The 26,196-nt window shown below is 40.1% G+C and overlaps 1 protein-coding gene across 1 annotated transcript in view; it reads right to left on the reverse strand.

The window, feature by feature from the left end:
- Ap3b1 (adaptor related protein complex 3 subunit beta 1) overlaps positions 1 to 26,196 on the reverse strand; it is a 213,997-nt gene that overhangs the window by 94,290 nt on the left and 93,511 nt on the right. The window contains exons 12-15 of the mRNA XM_059276349.1: positions 24,340 to 24,402; positions 21,887 to 22,019; positions 17,775 to 17,884; positions 9,145 to 9,321 (exon numbers count right to left, since the gene is read on the reverse strand). Coding sequence (XP_059132332.1) covers positions 9,145 to 9,321; positions 17,775 to 17,884; positions 21,887 to 22,019; positions 24,340 to 24,402 — 483 coding nt within the window. The remainder of the gene's footprint in view (positions 1 to 9,144; positions 9,322 to 17,774; positions 17,885 to 21,886; positions 22,020 to 24,339; positions 24,403 to 26,196) is intronic.

Raw genomic sequence — 26,196 nt, forward strand, 5'->3', positions numbered from 1 at the left:
TAAAGACGTAATAAAAATGAATGGTTATGTCAAACAAATGTCGTTCCATGGGGAATATGCATTTCTAACATGGCAAATGGAATTCTGAAGCCAACGCACATGTCCTCTTCTGTGCTGGGGAGGTGAATGCTGAGCACCGAGAAGCAGCCATGTGCTAGATTATTAAACTGCTGAAGTGGAAAGAAAGGCATCATTAAAAAAATAATCATATATGGCAAAGCCGCTGAAGGGTCTACGTGAGAATAATGAATGTGGAAATACAACTAAAAACATGGCACTCAAAACTTAATCGGAAAAATATGCAGGACATCAAAACATCAGAGAGTATTAGGAGCTGGCAAACGGCTTCTCCTGAGGTGTGCTTTATGAAGAGATACTGTCCCTGGCATAAGCCGCGTCTGCACTCTGACTGCACTCAGTTACTTTACCCTGAATTATGACCCATTAAAGCAGACACATGAATCACTGAACTGGATTACTGCAAATTATTTGCAGTGCATTTAGCTGTTACTTTTTCATAAAAGCAAGCTGCTGATGCCCTCTAAAAACTAGGATAAAAGAGTTCTTCCATTTTTCCACCATGCTGCTTATAGCCTCTAGTAATATTGGTCATTTATTTATTTACATAAGCTTTTACACTGTAATCAGGCTTGCTAAGTCAACTTCTGAATGCACTACATTAACATATATTGAGATGATTTTAATAATAATTAAACCAAAATTGGAATGTAACAAAATAGGTTTGTATTTTAAACTACAGTGTTTTTAAATGAAAAAGCAATTTTAATTTAGAAGGTTATATGTGTACAACTATAAATGTAAGCTAAATAGGATTCACAAAATAAGTAAAAAATAACAGCAGAATAGTAAATCATTTACATTAGAACATTTTACACACACTAGAAACAGATAAAAATAGAATCAATCACAATAGGGAGACGCAAAGACAATGCTAGAACAATACGTCAGAGACCAGGAACAGGGGTGGTGCACCCCTTAAAATACTAATCAGCTGAGATAACTGGGAGAGGAAGCAGGCTTCTTCTGGAAGCAAGGCATTTAAAAGCAGTGGCACAGTTTGTTAAGGAAGAATTATAAAATGCTTGTAGATCTTTCCTGAATCCAGTAACCAACAGCTGCTGTCCACATTGCTTCATCTAGAAGTGAAGACTGATTACTGTTTCAACAATGACCATCAGCCAATACCTGACAGATGAGAAACACAGCTCCACCCCAGCGGCCATAGGGTGTGACAATGGGTATAACTACCTGGATGGGAGACTGTGAACTTATGTAACCACTCCTATCCTCAGAGCATAGCTAGTTAATGCTAAGCCCTTCTGAGCACTGAGACTAGAATCCGAACTCAACTTAACCAAAGAAATGAAGACTACTAATACAACTTTTTAAACTGGCAAGTCATATACTCAGCTTATAAATTCCTTAACCCTCAAACTAAGTTTTGCAAAATTAAACTTTTAAAATATATTAACAGACACTATCTAAATTGAAAATAATTAAAATATGTACTTATGACTTATAAGACAGTTCTATTAAAATCTATTTTCAAAATAAAACTCTTCATAACATAAAAGTTATGTCTATATGCAATGATGCACTGAAAATAAGTAGAATCATTATTCATCACACACTACAGTACTCAATTTCTTTGCTGTTTGTCTTTAGTAGTAATGCACTGGCATTTCTCTGAAGAATGTATTTTTAAAAGTGTCTTTTAAGCTTTGTATTTTTTAAAACTGAAATTTATGATTAAAAATTATGAAATTGTTAGTATTTTTAATGTATTCTCTACATATCATAGTATGTGTATATATGTGTGCTGTATGCATGTATGTGTTTGTGTGTGTGTGTGTGTGCGTGTGTCAGCTTGGGTGTCTTCCTCTGCTAAATTCCACTTTATGTTTTGAGACAGGGTCTCTCCCTGAACCCAGAGCCCATGGACTGCATCAAGTGATTGGAAAAGGAGCGCCAGGGATCTAGGTCCTCCCCTGCAGCCGGCACTGGAGTTACAGATGTATGGGCCACTGCACTTAGCTCACATATCACTGAACCACAGTGCCATGGCAGAAACTGCGGTTCAAAGCAGAGGTGAATAAATGGACTTGTGTGTCATCGTGACATAACCATCAAGGACATCACTTTACTAAAAATTAAAACTCGGGACACATCCTAACTGGATGGATGGGACACCGAAACAATCATCATAAATTAGATTTCTCCAGGGCAACTTTTAGAAAAGAAACAAGATTTAAGTAAATAACCATGGCATTTTAACATCATAAAGGGTCCACTTCAAAACACTAAATAACAGTTTTATAAAAAAAAATTGCATAAAACAAGAAAATGAGATATAATATACTCTAACAGAAATATTCAATACCCTTTATTCTATTTTATTAAAATTTTGGTTTTAGTTTAATTTTCCTGCTTATATTTAAGAAACTGTTAATGTTACCAACTAATGGCGAAGGCTATTCAAACACTATTTACATCACTTACATGCTCCCCATACTGACTAGTACACAGGAAAAGGGAATTTGAGGAAGTATTACAAAAATCAAAGAATTTATTATTTAAAATATCTAAGAGATGAGCACCATATCCTTGCCTGAATATTCTAACAAGTAATGAAGTGGCAAATACTTACTCAGTTGAGTTCTTCTAATACAATTACACATGAATGACAAAGATAGGCCCCGAGAAAGCTGTATCAGGCAGCTCCAGAGATGTGGGGCCAGAATGCACTTAACACAGCCAAGCTTCTGCATCACCAAGGACCGGTGGAACCACCACTGTACACGTGGTCTGTTCATGTCCAAAATGCCATTATGTGATGCATCAATGTGGCTTAACAGTCAGCACAAAATAATAAAGGCCATTTAAAATAGTCATAAAACGAGCCTAAGACACTATTACTACAAGGAATACAAAAAAGTATGCAGAATCAGCATTCTGTATAATAACTGTTATTTTTTAAAGGCAAGAAATTGATAAATATGTTTGGAAAACTGCATAGAATTCTTAACCTACCCTAGAGGCAACTCTAAGCAAGTTCTACTGTTCCATACTTTCATGACCAAAAGGTTCTCTTCTGTGACTTGGAGTTTTTTAATTCAACAACCACCACTTTCCTGCTGAAAGGTGTTGTATAAGATCGGTCTGTCTTTTGTAGGATCAAGGAGTACTATGGATTGAGTTGAGGGTCTCAGGCATGCCAGGAAGGCTAGTCCATTCAACTACAGCCCTAGCCCAGGTTCTCCTTTCTAATTCATATTTACTTCACTTTCTTGGGGTGGGGAGAGAGAAACCAAACCAAGGCAGCGATGTGTTGGCGCCAAATCTTTTGTCAAACAGGAACAAAGTGCACAGCAAGGAGATTTCAGGAAATATCAGTATGACTCACCCAGTCTCCCACTGAGAATCAAAACGCACCCAATGAGTACAAAGTGCTCACTTTCTAAGCCACAGAGGTGCAGAAACTTGAGTATCTCACAGAGTATCAAAGAGTAAATGAACCACAATCTATACATATCACTCTTTCTAAGACATGACGTGAAAGGCTGCAAAACTATAATCAAGAAGAACGTGCGTTTCAGAACCACAGGCAGTATGGTTTTATTAATGCACACTCATAATGAAAATAAGCTTGACTGAATGAAACACGCCAACAGTACAGCAGTGGTCACCCATAAAGAAGGGGAAAGATGTGGACAGGAGCATCAAGCTTCAGGGCTATCACTTTTTAAGAGGAGAAATGTAGCAAACGCTGACAGTGACTGGGTCCTAAGGAGAGACAGATACGTGTGTCTTTCCTGTTGGGTTCTTTGCTGGGAGTTTGCAATTTGCCACATATAGAGACGGGCTAGGAACATCACTGACTTATCATTTATCTCTATACTTAAAGCATTAGACATTATTACAAATGTTTTTTGAAAGTAACCTTTCTTTGCTTTTAATTGCTGTTAACCACTTTAACCAAACCCACGCTCCTGACATCAGCAACTATCACAAGACACAAAGCCTTCAGCGTTTTCCACATACAGTGACACCATTTCCTTATGAACACTCCAACAGTGTTACCCGCTGGATATTTATATCTAACACTGTTCTCCACTAACTAGCATACGAGGGATTACACCATGCTTTTCTTAATACAACAGGCCCCCATGAGTTGGTTTCTCCCTGAAAAAGAAAATGATTATTGGTAGTTCAACTGCTTCCCTTATTATAAAAAAAAATAAAAAAAAAAAATCACTTCCTCTAAGAAAAATCTAGCAGTTGATTAGGAATGTGAACTTGGGCTCAAATCAAAAAGAGGAACTACGGTGAGCTAAGCATCGCCACGTGCTGGGACGGACGCCTTTCACTGTCACCACCCTGCAGCAGGTACAATCAGTTCTGCTCTGATGCTTGTTTTGAAAACGGGTATTTGTTCTAATTCGGCCTACATATTCCAGAGCAATTCGGGCACGATGTGCATTTTGTGCATGATTTCTTCTGCAAGAAATACTAGGTAAAAACAGAAAAATGGACCCAGCAGAACTTGGCTGCCCAGGTACCCACCAAACATTCACTCGGCATCTACCCCAGGCGTTACCATCCACACGCTGTGAGTCACGCTCCACACAACTTCCTCCTGATTTCAGATGAAGACTAACGGAAGAGCACAACCTATCAGCCTATGCTTCCTCACTCTAAGAGTCTGGATTTCTGATGATTTTTATGCATTTCTTAACAACCACTATATATTAAATTGTGGTTCTGTTTTCATTTGGTTCTCAGTTAAAACTATGCAGCATATTTTGGAAGCATTTTGAGCACTGTGACTCTAGCTCCTTCTCCCCGATAATTCCCAGGTATTATATGGCATGGGTTTGTTTAACACGATGACTTTTAAGAACACATACACTGCATAACAATGATGCAGACCTGACTTCTTTAACTCCTATTCCAACTAATGAGGAACTGTCTCAGACGGGTATTTTAACTTGTCAGGAAGTACAAACGGTGCAGGAGGATGCTCCCACCACGGACAACACACGGTTCTGAGGCAGTCACCACACAGAACAGATGAAAAACTGCTGCCAAAAGCAGGGATGCAGAGGGAGAGGAAGAGGGTAGCAATGTAATGGGGCATGTGTGAATGTAATCACAATATACTGTATATATGTATGAAATGGTTAAACAAGAAAAAAAAAAAAAAACGTATTTCCCAAGGATTCCAAGAACAAGCTTTCATCTAAACAAGTCTGGGGTTAGAAGCTTGATTTACTTATTTTGTTAAAAATGTCCAGCCATATTATAACAGATTAAAAAAAAAAAAAGGAGCTTTAAGCAATATTTAAAATATTACATAAAGCAGCTCTGTAATTTTGCCAGTAGAATTACAAGTAGAATGCTTGCACAAACCCCTAGGTTCAATCCTTAGTCTCTCTCTTTTTCACACATACTCACACACATATACCACTCAAAGTAAACGACCTGGACCAGTAGGTCGTTCTCCAGTGAAAGGGTTCTAAGAGAGAGGACCAGATGAGACGATAAAGAGGCCAGAAGATAGAGAGGATGATGAAGCTTGGTATCGGGAAGTCTTGCACAAGCTATGTCTTATGCCAAGCAAACTTTCTGAGCATCTTATCTACCTCTTCCAAAGGAGAAATAGTGATCAAACAGTGCTGCACAAGGGGAGCAGGGCCCCTGAGAGCATCAGACTACTGAGCACACAGTGGCCTGGGGACTGGTAACTCTAATCTCTTTAGGAGGAAAAGCCAAGTTCCCAGGAACACAAAAATTAACTCCTTCAAGGCACTGGCTCCAGCCCAAGACTGGTCTTGCCAAGTCTACTCCCAGGCAAAGACAGCGAACTCAAGTTCCCTCTGCCCTTTCATCTGTCTCTGAGAAAGTTTTGGGTTTGGGTCTTTCTAGCTCCCCACAGGAAGGATGTTCATTTTCCAAATGTTGTATTTTTCAGTACCAGAACTACTTTTAAATTTCCAAGACAGGACCTCGCTCTATAGACCTGGCTGGCCTGGGACTTACTATGTTGATGAGGATGTCCTCAAACTCACAGAGAATACACATGTCTCTGCCTCAGCAATGCTGGATTAAAAGTGTCATGCCCAGGCCAGTTTTATAAATTCTACTTGAGTTTTAAAAATCATTTTCTCCTGAGATTTCTTTTCACTCATTACGAGAATACTTTCCTTTATATCACTAACCAAATTTCTAACAGTTGCTTCAGAACGTTTACCTGCAATTCCAGCTTTGGTTTCTATTGATATTTTTCCTTTTTAAAAACTGGCCATATTTTCCCAATCATCTTTTCTTTTAAACAGAGCTTAAATAAACATGAAACTTAAAATACTGAGGGTGTAACTCCGTGGCATTTATACTGCTGTGCAACCACTAGCAACTCGGTCTCGAGCACGCTTGCAGCTTTCCACTGAAACTTGCAGTCCACTAACCCACAGCACTCCGTTGTGGGTCTCCGCGTACTGACTAACTCTGAATTACAGATGCTCTGTTATGGACACCGCTCTCAACACTGTCAACACTCTTTAATCAGACTGGGTTCTGGTTAGTTTCAGCACACAATTAATGATGGGTTTCAAAGTGTACACTCTCCTTCCCGGTTGTATCTCACATTTCAGGCCAGCTCTGTCATTCTTTGGGTGCTGCATGAATCCACCATGCACACGTCTGTGTCAGGAGTCACCCAAAGGCCTGGGCAGTTTATTCAGACTTCCAGGCTCTTCCTCTCTCAGCACTCTAGAATCCTTCCTTAGTTCTGTCACGTCTGCAGCTTGCTTGCATACTGTCCTCTCCTTTCCTTCTAGAACACAGTTACCGTGGTTACCGTGTGCAGACCCTGATGCAGCCTAGCGTCAGGTGGACATCACTCTGAGCCTGCTCCCGCAGGTCCAGCTGCCTGCAGCATCTTCTTGCGTTGTCTCTCTTCACTGAGTGGTCAGGCGGCCGTGTGTTTCTGTCCTGCTTTCTAGTTTCCAGTTTGTATCTGTTATCTCCGGGAAGGCCATACTAATTAGAGTTTACTTTGCTAACTTATCTTTTGATTCTCTTTTGGTCAGGAAAAGACATTTTCCTTTTTTCCTCTGTGTGTGTGTGTGTGTGTGTGTGTGTGTGTGTGTGTGTGTGTGTGTGTAGAGGGTAAGCAAACATATGCTTGTGAAGTTTAGAGGTCAATCATGGGTAGGTACTGTTCCTCAGGAGCCATCCACTCTATTTTTGTTTGTCCTCATAAACTTTTATTATTTATTTATTTATTTATTCAGAGAAAAGGGATGAGGGGGAGGGGAGGAGAGGGGAGAAGAGGGAGCCCAAGTTCAAGGCAGCCATGATACTGAGGTGGAGGTGAGAAAGTAACTTGTAGGAGTCGGTTCTCTTTCCACCACATGGTTCTTGGGCTCAAATACAGGCTGTCAAACTTGGTGAAGACTCAGACCCACAGCGCGATGTTACCCACACACATCCTGTCTTTTTGAGGGGGGATCTCTAACTGACCTGGAGCTTACCAATTAGGCTAGGCTCAGGATCTATTGCCTCTACCTCCCTAGCGCTGGAACTGCGAGCATGGACCACCACACCAGTCTTTTTATCTTTAAGAGAGCTGTGGAGACAAAACTCAGATCCTCATGCATGCACAGGAAGAACTTTACTGTGGGGCATTTCCTTAGCAGCAACTACAGACATTTTGAAGAAGCAAAATTTATTATTCAACTATTCTCTGCGTGTACAGATAAATACAATGTACTATACCTTACATAAACCAACATACATATTCTCTAGAAGCACGTAATTCAGTGAAAGTTCTGGAGAGGTTCAGTGAGTGACCAAGATCCCAAGGAATAAGCAGGTCTATAGATAAGTCCGAAGATTTTGTGTAAAGTCAGCTCTAAACATTGGAAGATAGTTTAGCACTGTTCTAAGTTCTAAACATTGGAAAATAGGTAAAAGGAGGCTCTTAGTATTCAGCTTTAAAGATGGCTAAAATAAATACACGTAAAAGTATTTTTATATTTCGGTCAAAGCAATCACTTCAATCTCTAATATCCACTGGGTTATGAACCACGCAACTAAAAAATATTATCCAACTACTGGCGCATAAAGTCATTTGTTAGTTCTAATTTTCACTCAGTAATTCCCGAACCTCGCCTTTTAAACAAAAAGTGAGAAATATTGGAAAAAGGACACAATTCCACAGGACACATCATCTATTTTTATATCATTTAAAAATAATGAACTATGTGAAATATTAAAATACTTTTAGAAATCACTGTATTTTCACCTATAAGCAGTAATGTGTATAGCAATTATCTGGAAAAGTCATTCTAAAGTATACAATGGCATACTTCAGAAACTGTGTTCCAAAAGATGGTCACGAAAAAGATTTAGCTCAGAAAAACATGAGGGCAACGAAAGTCACCTTCAAATTCACCGGGTGAAAGGACCCCAAACTTTACACTCTAGACCTTCCAAATAGAGAGTACTCCATTCAGGGATTGGTTATTCAGCACTATGAAGAAAAGGGCATAATAATGATGACAAAATAATAATAAACTTACATATGAGCCACCAGATGCCATTTAGAAGGACTCCCCCATCTTGATCTCTAAAAGTGTGAAAGGCCTCACCTCCTTAAACTGTCACATTAGTGACTGGGGTCACCTTATGAATTTAAGGGAACACATACTCAGATCACAGTACATTCTGTAATGAACGCATCTCTACAAATCTCCAAATTCCGCAAGGAGTCTCAGGCTCTGCCCCATCCACTCCCTCCCTGTTCTGCACACTGTAGACAGACCCCTCCAGGCCCTTCCCAAGCACCTGTCCATAAACGCTCTCAGACCTCTCCTTCCGCACTGGATCTTCTGAACTCCCTCATCATGACTGTATTTCAACGCCTCTACCACAGCTCTTCTTCTCCACCTGCCTTTTCCACATCTAGATCAGAACGGCTTGCTGGCACTCCCACATCCACCTTAGGACCTAACACACAGGCTCCAATACTGCCGAGCGCATGGGCTAGCTGGTGGAAAGGGTTCAGGGGCTTGGTTAGAGTAAGAAAAGCCCTGTCAGGAGGAGTAAGGATCAGTCTCTTACCTGTTTGGAATTGGTTAAATACAATTTTGCTCCAAGGTTTAAAATCTGCAATTTCACCAGATCATCTTCACTGGTGAAACTTTTAGCCATTTTCCTCAGAACATCGGGGGCAATTTTAGGAACCCGTTCACAGTTTTCTCCAATTAGCCAAAGAATGCTTGCTCTAGCCACAGGAACCTAACATGAGAAGCAGATCACATGATTAGAAATGGGATAATCATACACTCCTCAACATGAGCACAGAAAAGGCTTAGAACTGCAAAGTCTAAGCACTTTGATCTAGTGATCTAGTCACTCACTGGATGTATGTGTCTAAGAGCTGCTCCGACACTTTTAAGTCTGCTTGAGTTATCAAGTATAGACACAAAGGGAATCTCAGGAAAGCTGATTTCAGGGACGGAGCTGACTCAGTGGGTAACTGTACTGGCTGCTCTTCCACAGGACCTGGGTTTGAGTCCCAGCACTCACATGGCAGCTCATCTGTAACTCCAGTTCCAGGGGATTTGATGCCCATTTCTGGCATCCACAGGCACCAAGCACACATGAGGTGTGCAGACACACGTGCAAGCAAAACGCCCTGCACACTATATAAACGAAGATTAAAAACGGGTTTCAAAGAAATGCCCAGGAAAGGATTAAAGTAAGAACCACTTGTTAGAATCTAGGTCCTTTTGCAGTCTGGGGGACTGCAGCGTTTACTTGTTCCTGCCACGGCTTCATGTTGCTGCGGTAAAAGTGGGCTGTACTGTACTTCAGTATTATAATTTTTAAAATAAAGTACACTTCAATATAATTTGTCTCCTAAAAATCACTGCCTTGCTACAAATTGGAAACCTTCCATCAGAACCATTAAGACCAACGTTTTAAGAGTATGCAAATTAGTTTTATTACTATTTGCTTATTTTATCCTTCCCTATTCCAAAAGGAATTTGAGAGGGCATGTAAATTAGTTCCTGTGAACATTTTCACCTAGCATAGAAAATATGTTTTTTATACTAAGGGAGGCGAACTCTGATGGCTAGCGTAAGTGTTAGCCCAACAAGAACAGACAGCTGCCTTTCCTGAAGTCCCTTTGCATGGCTTCCTGTACAGCTTTGCAATGTTCACAGTCTGATTTCAAAGGAAGAAAGCCAGAATGTCATACAATTCCATTCAGCCATGTCAAACTCTTTAAAAATATTTGTTTTATAATAATGATTATAACAATATAAAATATTACCATATCTGAGACAACAGAATCAGAGGTCATCAACAATGCTTAGACATAGGAAGTCTACATTTCCTAACATTGTAACAGCATCAACTTTAATTCATGCTTAAAATGAACTTAGTAAGAGAGGAAATCAGGCTACTTATACAATGTAAAAGGGCCTAAGGGCTATGTCAAATCTGTTCACGCAGTGTGATAAAACTAATACCCTTACTGTACACTCATTTCTGGAAAGAAAGAGGTTATTTCTAATGTTCCAAAGGTTACACTGCATTAAGACCTTACTCCCAATCTATTATTGTAAATTGGGCTAAAGAACAGTAATTGAGTGGTGCATTAAGTTTCCAGCATAGAGCAATTCAAGTGGCCTTCCATAGTGAGAGGTACTTCTAAATGAGAATATATAGATAGGCAACTCAGAGTTCGGTTATGCTCGATTTATTTGTCTTAAGTATTTCACTTTATATTGCAACTCCAGAAATCAGAGTTCCACAACATAACACAATCTATTGTCCAATCGTAATTATTTTTCTTTAGACAACATACTTATAATTCTCTTTTGCAATTAAAAAGATAATCAGAAAATGAAGGTGTTAAAACATTTCAGACTCATGAGTATATTAAGATTAAAATAACAGTATTTTAATACTCTAAGTATTCATAATAATAACATTTGAAAGAAAAATTAACAAATCAATGCTCACAATGAAAAAAGTCAAGATACTGGTAGAATAAGAAGGATAACATTTGAAATTTTCTAGAACTGAGTTAATAAAATTTCTAAACAAACATTTTTAAAATGTAGAGACTTCTTTATAATAAGTAATAAAGATATATCAAACTCTTGATGATGGCATTCTATTAAAATGTCAGAAGACAGGCATAGGAACACATGCCTAGAGTCCCAGAACCCAGCAGGCAGGAGCCAGCAGGTATCCCAACCAGTCTGGACCATGTGAGACTGTCTCAGAAAACCAAAACCAAACAATAGAGCCTTAAGAGACTAACCCGGCCATTGTTTTGTGCATCTGGCTGGAGTTAGAAAACCAGTATCTTCTAATTCAATCCTTCCTTTCCTCTCGAAACTAAAACTACAAATAAAAAAACCAGTTACCTTGTTCCCCAGTTTTTTCAACCACATAATAACAGGAACAGTTAACTCAAACTCAACTAAAAATCCAAATGCACGTGCATGCACACACACACACACACACACACACACACACACACACACACAAACACACATGCATGCACGCGCGCACACACATACAGTCAAACATTGTATAATGCGCTTTTTATGAACCTCCGCTTTTCAATATTCTCAAAGACAAACTGGACTGTAAATGACTGTGCAATTCTTTACTCTAAATGCCCTGAGCAAGCGGTTAAGTGCACTTTTCAAGCCTTCTAAGAGAATGTAGTTACCACCGCCATTTTAACCCATTAACTTGCCTGAAAAAAACAAATGACGATCCCCCCCAGCACCACAGTTATAAGGAGACATCTAGAAAGATTTTACAGATCGCTCTGTAAGCAGTTCAATTTAAAAGCTATTGTGTTTCAACAACAGCCCACTGCACTGGGCAACAGTCTAAAGTAAACCCTGCAAAACCATCAATTTTATTTATTTAAATTTGTCAAAGGCAAAATCAGTAGACATCAAAACAATGCATACTAACAACAAATCAGATCCCAATAGTCCTCATCTGGACTCGCTATGCATTAAAATTTAGATCTGAATTATATTAAAGTGTCAGGGTGCAGTGAGAGGGGACTTGAGAAACAGCAGCGTCCAGTGAGGCAGTTCAATGTGCCACTTTAGAATGACTCAGCTGTCCTTCCAGAATAACACCCAAAGTGTTCTTTCACGACACCTGTCCTAGAAAACATTACACAAAACCCACCAGAGCAATCCTCAGGTCTGGAGCAACTTTACTGCAAAAGCAGTACCCATCACAAATGAAGGCTGCGGGCCCAACCAGAACACACAGGATGACGACTACAGTCATTATCTCTTTAACCCGGAGGAGCTCAGAAAGCAAAATAATGTATACATAATCTTCATATTTCCAACTATGCTACCCGCTAAAACCAATGGAATCAGCCTTAATATGACAAAAATCTATCAATGTTCTCTTTTTAAAATCTGCATGCCTAATATCTAAAGAGTCCCTTCCTACAATCTGTCACAGTTCTAATTTCTCAGTTAGATGTCCATACAGCGGTACACTGAGGCTCCACTACTCCACTGGAAATACAAGGACACTGTCTGTCACAGTGCTAATTTCTCAGTTAGATGTCCATACAGCGGTACACTGAGGCTCCACTACTCCACTGGAAATACAAGGACACTGTCTGTCACAGTGCTAATTTCTCAGTTAGATGTCCATATAGCGGTACACTGAGGCTCCACTACTCCACTGGAAATACAAGAACCCTGGGGTATTAACAGGGGGAAAAGCTGCCCACATGTCACAGATCAGTGGTAGTGCTGGGACTGGAAGTACGAACCAAAATCTCCAATTCCCCTTGGACCACTGGGAAGAGACAACGGGAGGCGGGGACATGAAAAGGGCTGTCCTCTAACCCAACATGCATCGCACGTCACGGTGGAGCACAACTTCGCTTCTGTGGGCCTCAGGGCTCCAGTGAGAGGATACTGCTCCCACTTCACACAATCTCTTCCTGTCTCTTGCTGTTTCCACAAGAGCCAGACTTTCCAGGGAGGGGACAGCCTCCCTCTTGCCTGGTCCCCCACTGTACCTCACTGGATTTTTCGCGTGAGTTCCCTTTCACCTCTCCTGATTAGTGGAAGAGGTCTGGCTTTCAGGACGCTGCCCTAGCGGCTGTTTCGGGACCTCAGTGAACACGTTCAGTACTGTAGCTGGTCTTTCATGGGTCAGGCTGCCTTCTCCTGAAATGCTGATCAGACATCACCTCAGATTTCAAAGTACAGCATCAGGAGGAGGCCCCATTTCGGGCTCTTCTTCTTGGGCTCCCTTATTTAGTCAGCAGCTCCCAGAAGCTGGGGCAGACTAACAGCTGCATTTCTGTTCCACGTCCTCGTATCTGCTGTTCTTATGAGACTCTCTTGTGACTGGACAGATTCTGAGGACTGAGTCTACCCCTTTCGGACTCAGGCTTCTCTGTGCTACACCCCTCGCCAGTCTGATGCCTCCCCCCGACCATTTCCAGCGATCTTCCACACAACGGTCCTCTTCAGGCAGGTCAGTTTCCTCTGCAACGGATCATCAACGGTAACACTTCATCATCAAGTTCAAGTCTGCACAGCAGATCTGCAGGAAGCCCTCTTCTAAGTACTCCAACAGTCGTTTAGGCTTCAGAGTCAGCTTCCTCTCTGCCTTAGCAGGAAGGGGGTTCTGTTTTATTAATGTTTTATAAGCCCAGGTCAAACATGTATTTAGTGAACTGATTTTTTTTTCAAATCAGAATACCTTTCAACATTGGTTCCTTTTAGGTTTTTGTGTTGTTTCATTCTGTTCCTTTACAATTTTTTCTTCTGTATTTATTTACTTGGCGGGTGGGGGTGGGAAGCTGCCGTAGTGAACACGTGAGGAGGTCAGAGGACAATGTACAGATGTCAGTTCTCTCCTTCCACCCCGTGGGTCTTGGGGACTCAACGCAGGTCATCATGGCAACGAGCACCGTAAGGAACCCTGTTGAGCCACTGCACTGCCCCACATCCCCTTGCCAGACTTCCTAGGGCACATCCATGTTCTTGAATCTTGATCTCTTTAAGATCTGTTGTATTTTATGATGATGATGATGATGATGATGATGATTGTGTGTGTGTGTATGTGTGTGTGTATGTGTGTGTGTGTGTGCATGTGTGGTGTTCTTATGTACACATGGAGGTCAAAAGAGGGTGTCAGGCCCCAGGAGCTGAAGTTACAGGAGGTTGTGAACCGCCCAACATGGGTACTGGGATCTGAACTCGAGTCCTCTGGGAAAGCAGCAAGTGCTCTTAACTGCTATTCCACCTCTCCATCTCCCTTTGCTTATTTTATAGAAAAATACATTTATTCGATAAATTCCTTCTTTGATCTAAAAGTATAGTTTTAATAGTGGGATCAGCTCAGGAGTAGAATGCTTGCCCAGAATTTGTTCAAGCCTCAGCACTATAATACACACACACACACACACACACACACACACACACACACACACACCCCAAGCACTACAATACACACACACACATGCCCACACATACATGCCCACACCCAACCAACACCCCCCACCCCACCCCACCCACCCACACACACAGTGCATTGTTAGATAATTTCATTTTGGGCACATAGGCTGTGCTCAAACACGCACACACACACACACACACACACACACACACACACACACACACACACATACATACCATATTCTGAGTAGATTTTCCTTCTCATGTTTATATTATTGCCATATTTTGCACAAACAGTTAGGTTAGCTCTTTTGTGAATTAGCTCTTTTTCACTTTATAATGTTCCTTTTCATGTAAATACTTCTAACATCAAATGTCACTTTCTGTTCACATTTGCTAAATATCTCTTTCCTTGCCTTATTTTTTACTTGATTAGGGTCCTTTGATTGTAAATGGTTAACTTCTGACAAAAAAAGAAAAAAAATATCCAAAGTCAGCTTCACCATCTAGACCTGAAGGAAGCCTCTGCTTGGCTAATACGCCAACACTCCTGTCCCACAGAACGCTGGTGCAATCATGTAACAATGGTCCAAGGACATTGTTTAGTCCCCAAAGTTTCCTTCCAAGGAAGTCTAAGGCTTGCCTGGGTGCGCCTCAGATACTCTGTGGATAAGCAGGTACATCCTGAGGCTCCCCATTGCCTCTTTCCTTCTCACAGGGATTAAGCTCTCCAGCAAAAGTTTAGCTGCATTCTGCCCAAGGAGTATGAGGACAAAGATTCGCACATCCCTGTTTCCCTCTCCTACCTGCACACTTCTCCACTAGTAGCTGTAAAGATAGAAATTCTCCCCACCCATCCACTGTTTTCACCAAAGATGCTCCGCTTTCACCTTGGCACTTTTTAACGAAAAATGATCACTGCATCTCCTTCAGTGTTCTTCTTTGAGACCTTCCAACCCATCCATCTGACCTCCATCTCATCCGCAACAATATGGGTTTCTAAGATTAGTCAAGACTTTGCCCTTTCTTTTCAGGAGCTCGGATTTACCACGTTTCAACGACACTCACAGACTTCTGTTTACACTTAATTATGTACCTCCAAACTGCCCCCATCTGGAGTTCTCTGTGCACATTCATTAGCTGTTACAGCCATGGTTCTTTTTTTTTGGGGGGGGGGGAGATTGGTTCTTTCAAGACAGGGTTTCTCTGTGTAACAGCTCTGACTGTCCTGGAACTTACTTTATAGACCAGGCTGGCCTCGAACTCACAGATTCTGCCTGCCTATCTTCCAAGTGCTGAAATTAAAGGCATGCACCACCACAGCCTGGCACAGCCATGGTTCTTACTAGGACCTATCTCATGTCCTAGTCATTGTAGATATCCTCTAAGGTGGACATCCAAATTAACCCTGGCTGGCCTGAAACTCACTGTGTAGACCAGGCTGGCCTTGAGCTCCCAGAAACACACCTGCCCCTGCCTCCTGAGTGTTAGGATTAAAGGTGAATGTTACCACACCAAGCAGTCCCCGCTTTTTTTTTGGCAACTGACATCTGGGGAGCAGAGGCCAGTCACAGTACAAACTGGCCGGAGCATGAGCATGTCTTACACTTCCTAATTCTGCTTCTAGTCATCACTGTTCGTGCATCATCTCAGAAGGCACCCACATGATGACATCTTCTCCTTGCTCACTAGGTTGCAGCGTATCTCAAGAATTCTCCCATGAATCCGTATCTCAATGGTCAGCAGACAGTGAAATTCTAGTCCTATTGTTTCTTCCAGATTCGTTAGCTGTCTGCTCAACTGTTTATCCATTCATGCATTCACTCCAGGGCAGATGGGAGACTGCCACATATCCACTAATCTCCTGTCACTGTCTTGAACTTTGGTGGGTGGAAGCTCCTCATCTGGGCTCTTGGATAGTTCTTGTTTTTCTTTTGCGTTCTTTAAATATGGCTCTATCATTCTATAAATACAGCTCCACATATTTTCTTTGTCTCAACATGATGGTCCAAGTTCACACTGGTTTTTATTTCCTCATCCTGCCTCTGAAACCAGTCATTTCTCTAAGAACACCAGATCTGAAGAAAGAATGGTATTTAAAGAGCAATAATGGTATTTAAAGAGCCTGGAGCTCAGCTCACAGAAGCACTCGGTGCCTAGCCTGAGGACTGGCACTCAGTCCCCAGAACCCACGTGCTGGAAGGAGAAAACTGACTCCCAAACACTGTCCTCCGACCTCCATACAGAAGCTGGGCACATATGCCCACACAGAAAATACTCCATGTAAAAAATTATTTTCATTTTAAAAAGCATAAACTTAAGAACATGCTAAGTGAAAGAAAACAAGGTCACATACTATATGAATCTGCTTATATAAAATATCAAGAGACAACAAGCCCACAGAAACAAACGTAAGTTAGTGGTGGTAATAGGAGAGAGGGGGCTGGGCTTTACGTACAAGATCGTTATGTAAGGGTAATGAAACTATTTGCACAACTTCATGAGTATACCAAACCCTAATGAATAACACACTTTAAAATGTAAACTTTATGGAATTAGAGAACATCTCAACAATAACAAGATCCCTGCACACAGTGTGCTTACTGATAAGGGATATTATTATTTCTAGGGTCTCTCAAAAGATAGCACTTAGAAATACATGTTATACCCATCACAGATTCACACGTGACACAAAAATCCAGACATAGACACAGTCTTATTTACTATCTCCTGTTTGTACTCAAGTCCCACAAAGGCTGCACTGTCTCATTCCACTCAGCACTGCCAGACTCCCTCTCCTCCTTCAGGTCTGTAATCCTCTCTAAAACACAACCAGTTTTGTTTGTTTTTTGGTTTTTTTTTGTTTTTTTTGGTGGTGGTCGTGAGGTTCCAGACGGGATTTCTCTATGTAGCTTTGGCTGTTCTGGAACTCACTCTGTAGACCAGACTGGCCTCTTGAGAACCAAATCTTAAAGAAAAAATTTAAACCCAGACATCACAGCTATAGTAACCATTACACTTTGGGATAACCACTTAAGAAAAGAAGACTGAGCCGGGCGGTGGTGGCTCACACCTTTAATCCCAGCACTCAGGAGGCAGAGCCAGGCGGATCTCTGTGAGTTCGAGGCCAGCCTGGGCTACCAAGTGAGTCCCAGGAAAGGCGCAAAGCTACACAAAGAAACTCTGTCTCGAAAAACCAAAAAAAAAAAAAAAAAGAAAAAAAGAAAAGAAGACTGAGTCACTTCAACAGGACTCAGGGATACTCACAGTGATACTGTCCAGGAGTTTGGCCATATGTTTAATAATTTCACCATGCTGTGCAGGCTGCATTTGCAACAATTTCTTTATAACAACCACACTTTCAGCAACAACTATTTCTAAAAGACACAAAGATTGTCATATTAAATATGTATAATCAATTCAATTGCAATCTGCCTGGTAAAATGCAAATTCCAATCAACAAAAGATTCTCAATGCTTTAAATACATGAAAACAGTAATCTCAAACATGCTCTTCAGTGTTTGCCGAATTGCCTTTTGCAGAATTCACTTCAATCTCTGGCCTCTGCAACCACAGTTACATTATGCTCCACAGTCGACAGTACTTTTGGCTTTTAGCCAGACCCTCTACATAATCAAACACCTACCATCTAAGCATTGTGCCTATTCTATACTAAATGGGTGGTGGTGGTGGGGCAACCACACCAAACCCTGCCAAAGTGATGCATCCAGAAACAGTAAGGATTAGGAGTAGCAGGGAAGAAATCACCATAGAAACAGCATTCACTTCAGTGTCAAAAGAAGTGTGACCATGAGCTGATTGCCTCCACGTGTGCTGAGATGGAATTAGATGATGCAGTCTTTGTGGGACTTAAGTGCAAATAGATTATTAAATAAGTGTATGTGTATGCCTGAATTTATGTGTCATGTGTGAATCTGTGATGTGCATAACATGTATTTCCCAGTGCTTTCTTTTGAGAGACCTTAGAAATAATAATGTCCCTTATCAGTAAGCACATGTAAATCCATGCCACCTACCTACCCAACTTAGTGCCCTCAGAGGCTGCTCTGTCTGGAGACTGCTTTGTGGTTGGCTTCGCATACTCTTTAGCCAACAGGTGTCAGACTGTATCTTATCCTTTGCCTCAATCCTGCCCATACCTTGCAGTTCCTTCAGCAAATCCCCTTTAACTATCCCTTTCAAGCATTCCACCTGCTTCTTGCAAGGACTTTACTAATATAATTGCTACTGTGAGTGACTAAGAAGCAAACTACAAGCTGGGCTTTGGATGACTAACCAGTAGTCTAGTCACCTTTGTGGGGGCTCCAGCAGAGACATACGATATCCCAGTATCCAAGCATCTGACCTTCTGGAGCAAATCTGACATGAGCTACTACTTTGTGTGCATGTGTGTGTGCGTGTCGGACTGTGTTTGTTTATAGCTGTGCTGTACATGCATGCACGCATGCATTTGTGCACACTTGCAGAGGTCAGAAGCCAAGACTGGCGGTCTTTCGTGGTCATTTTCCACCCTTTTTGACAGGGTCTCTCACTGAACTGGGAACTCACTGACTCAACAACACTGGCCAGCAACCCTCAGGGATCCTTCTGTCTTCGCCTCCCCACATTGGAGGATAGACACATGCCGCCTTGCCTGGCTTTTATGGGTGCTGGGATCTGAACTCAGGTCCTCCTCCTTGTATGGCAAGTAATTACAGAACTATTATTAATGCCGCAAATGCTAAAAATTCAGTACATGCTGTCTTTATGCAGAATTTTTACTTTAAAAAAATTAAGAGCTTCATAGACATTAGAAAATCCCCTGGCATAAACTTCAAAGGTTTAATACTACACAAAATACCACAATCTGTATTGTTAGATTTTTCATTGAAAAACATTAACTCTTAAGAATATAAATGAAATTTATTAGACGTTTCATGAGTAAATTTACACACTTCAAACTATATCTTTTTCTAAATTAATAAACATTAGGGAACTAATATTTAATATTAAGGCTTCAGTTTACAAAAATACTACATTTCATTTTTGTCCTGTAATGTATCACTTTGAAAATATATAAGGAAGCAGATTAGAATTCTATGACTTTGTCCATAATTTGCCCATAATTAGCTAAGCACCTAAAGTACCCTTTGAACTCTCTACAAGCAAAAATACTCTTTGTGTTCTGGGTCTCTTCTAGTCTCCCTCCTGTTGTCAACAAAACGCAACCACACTACACTGAGTACAGTCTCCTGTCACCCTCATGTTACAGTCACAGAACCTGGAGTACAGGTAGGCTGGCGAGCACTCAAGAGAACATTAACACCCAAGCAGGCAGTCTAGTTCTACACACATACAAATAGCTGGCAATAAAGTAAGAGAAGTAGATGGGGAAACTAGAACGTATTTATGTTATGTTACTGTCTCCTTCCATCAGACCGGGAGGACCATAAAGGCAGAGACTTTTACAAGCTAAATGAATATCTTATTAATCTACTCAACATTTATTAAACATCTCTGCAGATTCAAATTCTCACTAAATGCTTACTGAATTATAAAAAACTAAACAAAATTGAAAAATAACCTTCTATCTAATTCTTTTAGTTTATAGTAGGTGCCAACAAGGTTACTCAGACAAACAAATCCTGTTAATATGTTACCTAAAATAAACTACGACAGGCAATTAAATTATCCTAAGTCAATTGAAATGTGAATTTCTCATACTAAAGAGCCTTAAGAAATCCATTTTTCAAATTAATCTTTCACACCAATAATGGGCTATTTTATGGCAAGCTTCAAGTCTGCTTCAAAAGATTCTTTGAAATCAAAGAAAATAAACTTTTAAAAAATAACCAGTATGTTATAGAAATAATTACTTTAAAATTAATATAAACATGTCTCATCAGAAAAAAAGATTTAAAAAAAAAAGATGGGCAGACACTTGTGCTATGCTTTGTATTTAAAAAGACTGTTGTATTCTCACTAATTTCTGATAGCTTTTTAACAAAGGATATCATAAAGCAACTACCACTAGCAAGCCTTATGCAAGCCACAGAAAGTCATTATCAAAGACACAGGAATAAAAAGTGTTCCTACAGCCACACCTGAAACTGTGACTTAGAAACAGAGACAAAATTTTACTGTTTGAAGTGAATCGGACACCATGGACAACATTTATCATGCTATTCTTTCTTGTTTACCTACACAGGTAAACAATTTAGAAATTTCTTTCCTTGTTAATTTGGTAAAACTTATTTGAGTTTTAATATTTACATAGGAAAATGTTCTAGCAATTAAAAGTTTGTAGGTGAAACTATGTGATTGTGTGTGTGTGTGTGTGTGTGTGTGTGTGTGTGTGTGTACGCACATACACACACACACATACATCAGAGTTATTCAGGAATAAATTCTGCTTTACTGTTTGCTTGGTTTCAGTTTTTCATGGGCTCCCCATTAGTACTTATCACAACATAATAGCATTTTCTAGGACTATCTACATATGGGGGTCTATGGATAAATTAATCATTGTAGTAAAAAGTTATTCTTCAAGTAAAATGTAAATATAATCAATTTTTGTTATGTTTGACTCCATGAGTGCTTTCTCACACATATCTGTATCGAGATATAATGTAATTATATATAAAAATCAATAAATAATTTCAAAGATTTTACACAGCTTATACATTCCCTTAGAAAACACTCATTTTAATCCTCTGTACAATTCTAATAGAAATCTTGTAAATAAAGGTGCAAAGTTAACTTGTTTCTCTAACTGGTTCATCTAATTCACAAACTATAACCACACAGAGAACCGGCACTTTGACCCAGAGCAGTGCAACATTTAGGTGATGAATTTGACTATCCCTTTTCTGAGAACACTTAACTAATATTTGGGCACACATGAAGCTGTGCCACATGACGGGGGCCAAGTCGAATTTGTCTTCGGGGGAAGCGCTGGGTGACTTTCTGGAGGACTAAAAGGCTGAGGGTTCCCTGCTCCCATGTTTTGGTCCAGCCACTGCTCCAGGTTATAGTCATTTGCCTGCTTCTAGCACCCTCTGCAGGTGAACCGATATTATGCATGGCTTCCATGTAGTAAGAAACAGTCACAGAGAACTTGCAGAAAGGGTATGAGGCAGTGGTTAGAGAATGAGTAAGATAAACTGTCATATGGGGACAAAACAAATATGGTTAATTATCTAATCTATTTTTGAAATGAATTTACATGCAAATCAAGAATAAAATTGCTACTTACTGTGAGTATATTGATATATGGAAAAAACAAACAAAAGATAATACAGAAAAGACTGCCGCGGCAGGCTGTGCTGAGAACATCCAGTTATAAACTATGGGAAAATAAAATGAAAGCGTGAACTCACCATCCCTGTTGGACAGCAAACAGACCAGGCCATTGAGGCACGTGTCGGAGACTTCGGTGATGCTGGTTGCACATCTGCCTATGGTCTGAATAGTGGCTGCTGCAAACTGTTTGTCCTGGCTTTTCACGTAGGTCTAAAACATTTGATTAGTTTCAGCACTGGGATTATCAAGTGAATACAAGCTCATTTTGACAGCTTTGTCAAGATGAAAGAATTTAGAATACACAGTCTTCTCCTAAGGCCAACAGGAGCCAAGTGACTGCTCACTTCATTTTTCTCTTGTTACGTAACGTGCTTCTTCTATAGCAAAGGTACATTTCAAGCCAGGGTCGTTCACCTGCGGCCAGTGTCTGGAGGCTCCAGAACGGAGAATGGGGAGGTCACCCAAAGACAGCAATTAGCTTAAGAGCTGGGTTGAAAAGATGCTGAGAACATGCTCTGTGGAGGTTTCAGTTCATTTAACCAGCAGTACCTGTGAGCTCATGGAGAGAAGGGCTCACCTTTTCAGACACTAGAAGTTCAGAGAAAAGGAAAAAGGCCCAATGTGCTGACAGCCGACAATCAGCCGCTGGGATGGTTTAAGAGTGCCAGCCAAGGTCCAGCAGCTAGAGCAACTGGTGCTTCACTAAGGCTACAGTTCTAGTTCACAAAATCAGTCATCAGAGTTTCAAACAGAAAGGTGCAGAGACGTAGTGATGTAAACTGAAAAACAGCTCTGACTAGCAAAAGGAAGTAAATGGCCTTAACTAACCTTCTGACAACCTTATGGACTTTGTGACTTTGGTTACAACTTTCTAAGTTTAAAAGCCAAGCTTTTATTTTTAAAAAAGATGCCTAGCCCCAAAATCTAAGTATGTAGTACAGAATTGACTCTATGGGTCAATTGACTCTAAGAAGAATATGCATTAAAACAGTTATCTAATGAGAAATCAAAGGGGGGAAAACAAAAGATATGGAAACAATATAGGAATTTAGTGCAAAGTCTCCAGGAGATGACCAAAGTTCAAGAAACAAGGGGAGCTTTCTAGTTCCATGAAAGGAAAAGCAAAGTAGACTTAAAACTGCTCCCACACAGACAGTCTCACTGCTACAATTGCAAAGAATGCAGTAGAGTTGTTGAGGAAACTCCCCATCTCACTCACAGTTATTATGAGCAAATTGTAAGTATAACGAAAATACAGACACAGACAAAAGAGGGATTGAAAGTTCCCCTGGAAAGTGAATCTTACACAACACGCTCACAGTAAGTAAGTGGACAACACACCCTGCAAGAGGCTCACTGACTACTCCAGAGAACACAAAGGTGTGCCCCCTGCTGTCCTGGAGGCCCGGCAAGTGCAGACTGATGATGGGATTACCCAGCAAGGGAAAGAAAGGGGTAAGGCAAGGACCAACAGCTAGAATGAAATAAGTGTGTATGAGCAATGCAAATTAACACCACAACACTCTCTAGCCTAAGGCACTCAGAAAGAGCTGGAGAAAGCCAATTTTCTGGCACACCAATATGAGGAGGGCTCTACAGCATGCCAACGTTATCACTAATTTTTCCAGAAAAAAAGTATATAGCACATAAGTTCAGTGACCCAGGTAAGAACAAAATAATTGTGGGCATGCAGTGATGTTCTACCACTCTTGACCAGAGTATAAAAGTAATAATACAGTTTTTTTTTAAAGGTGTCATACACAGGTAAAAAGAAATTTAGTGTGGGCTTAGGGAACAATCACAGCCACAGAATTCATTAAATCTGTAACCATTGAAAGCTGGTGAGAACTCCAGGGTTGCTGTATAGGATGAGGCTCTGAACACTGACACAGGCTGATTACCGCTGTGCTCCTCAATGAAGGCTTCTAAGTTGATTCTCCATCATAAAGGGCATAAAGCCAATGTAATAAACTAATCAAAATCGACTCTCTCCTTCTACAGTGTGGGTCCTGGAGACCGAACTCGGGCTGTCAGGCTTGGTGGCCAGCACCTTTACCAGAAGACAACACGCTGGAGTCACCACTCCCCACACAAATGTTTCTAAGTACTCCAATACTCCAATAACATAGCTTAAGTTAAAGGGGCAACCTAAAATAGAGGCACTCAATTAACCAGGTAACCAGGTAACCAATGACATGTTCTCACAGGCACACAAAGTGCGTTCAGAGCACAGGAAGAACAGCTGATGGCGGCAGTGTGGACAGAATCCTTACAAAAACAGACTTTGAGGCCAATGATGAGCCAGTCTTTCCAGTGCTATGGAAACAGAGAAGGAAGCATATGACCATTTACTTTACGTCGTGCATTTGTAGTTAATGTTTATTCTCGAAAGCAGAAAAATTCCCAATTGCTGATCTTTTCCTAAATCTGTTTTATTTATGCAGCTGCATATTTCTAGACTGAGTAGGAGGCATATTCAACTTAAGATTGAACATATTTCAGAAACTATAATTAGCATTAGTATACAAACCTGAAATTCTCGAAGAAGAGTTGATATGTTGGCTTCATTTGCCAAGTTTGTCAAGATTTCAAGCTACAATAGAGAAAAAGAGAAAGTAAACATTTTAAAACACAAATAAAAAGGTGAATTTCATAGAGGCTAAACCTCCAATTGAAAGTTGATTTTTTTTTTTTTAAATCACTGTCGTGTGAGGCTTTGTATCCTTGAGGTAGTCTTAGTCTGTTTCCTCAAGTCTACAGAGACTAGATAATTACATAGTTCTTAGAAAATAATTAGGAAAAGAATCCCACATCTTCACTAATTGTCTTAATTTTACAATTTATATCTAATTAACCTAAACAATTTGTTAGCTCAACTTTTATTTTTTATTAATAAAGTAAGAAAACAACTTGCCCTTCATGTAATACTTCTGTTTTCCAGATCCCAATTAACTTTCTTGATTGGCTATCTCAAATCCTCCCTTCCCAGACACTTAGACAATTTCAACCTCTATTCCAGAATTTATAAATGTAAGAAGTGTGAAATTAAAAGTCTACCTCCACTGAGGTTGCTAAAAATATGCTTATCCCATAAAAATATTTAATTATTCTAAAGGTAGGCACAAACATATGAGACCAACAGAAAACACAACTCAAGATATCTACCAGTACATTCATATCAAGTACTACATTAAAAATAAATGATATAAACACTCTAATTAAAAGGCACAGACTGTAAAATAAGTTCTTTATATATTCTGTGTAAGATTATTTTATCACTTATTTTGCTATATCTATTGGGAATCTGTTCTCTAAAAACATAGCTTGACTAGTCATTTTATTTTGATAAAAATATTGAGACAAGAGTTTTTTAGTGCAAGGGAGAGTCAAAGTCTCAGGCAGGCTTCACACTTACTATGTAACTAATGACCAAGCATCACTCTCTCTCCCTCTGAAGTCTGGCATTACAAGCCAGCAGTAACACATGGGGTAGTTATTTTAAAATATTTTTAAAATTTAAAAACATTATTTTGGCAGTACTGGGAACTAACCTAGGTCTTTGAGCATGCTAATCAAACACCCTATCACTGAAACAAATGACACCAGTCTTTGTTCAGACAACTTTTAAAAAAATAGCCTCAAACCCACTTTTTAAATCTATATGTATATTACGCAGAACTGTTTTTCACTAAAATACATAGGACAGAGTTGCCAAACTGCTGCAAAACCACCCCAAATCCTGCTGCCTATAAATAAGGACAGGTTTGGTGGAATGAGACAAATCAGAACAATCAGGAAATTAACATCAAGGTTTTGTTTCCACACAACTGTTTTATATGTTTATATTTCACTAACTACCTCAATAGTAAGTAAACGCAAAGATCCAACTCAATATCAAATAAAGCATTTTGTTCCTCCCTTTGCTGTAAAAATACCCAGTCCTTCTGCTCACAGTTATGACTTGTAATGTTTCATAATTATAAAGCAGGACTCTGTTTGTTGTTGATATTAAAAATATCATACTGTTTGTGTTACCCCAATTTTCTTGTGAGTAAACCCAGTTTCCAAGAGAATAACACTGTCTCAATATTTAAAGAACGTCTATTCTTTCTCTGTTAGTTTTTAATGTCTCTGATACAGCACACGGTATACGGAAATGTCCCCATGCCTGAGTGTATTTCCAGGCACTTCCTGCTCTGTCTAAGGCCACGCTGTCTCACCACCACGTTCTGTAGCCCTCACTGCACTCTACACTTTCATGTCTCTGTGGTGGCAAAACTACTTAGGCTACTCCCGGGCCTCTACGACACCCACACACCCTACCAACCACAAAAACATTCCCAAAAAAGGTGACTTTAAATCCTTCCAAATATCATCTTCCACAAAT

Source organism: Peromyscus eremicus, chromosome 11, assembly GCF_949786415.1.
Source record: "Peromyscus eremicus chromosome 11, PerEre_H2_v1, whole genome shotgun sequence".
NCBI classification, from domain to species: domain Eukaryota; kingdom Metazoa; phylum Chordata; class Mammalia; order Rodentia; family Cricetidae; genus Peromyscus; species Peromyscus eremicus.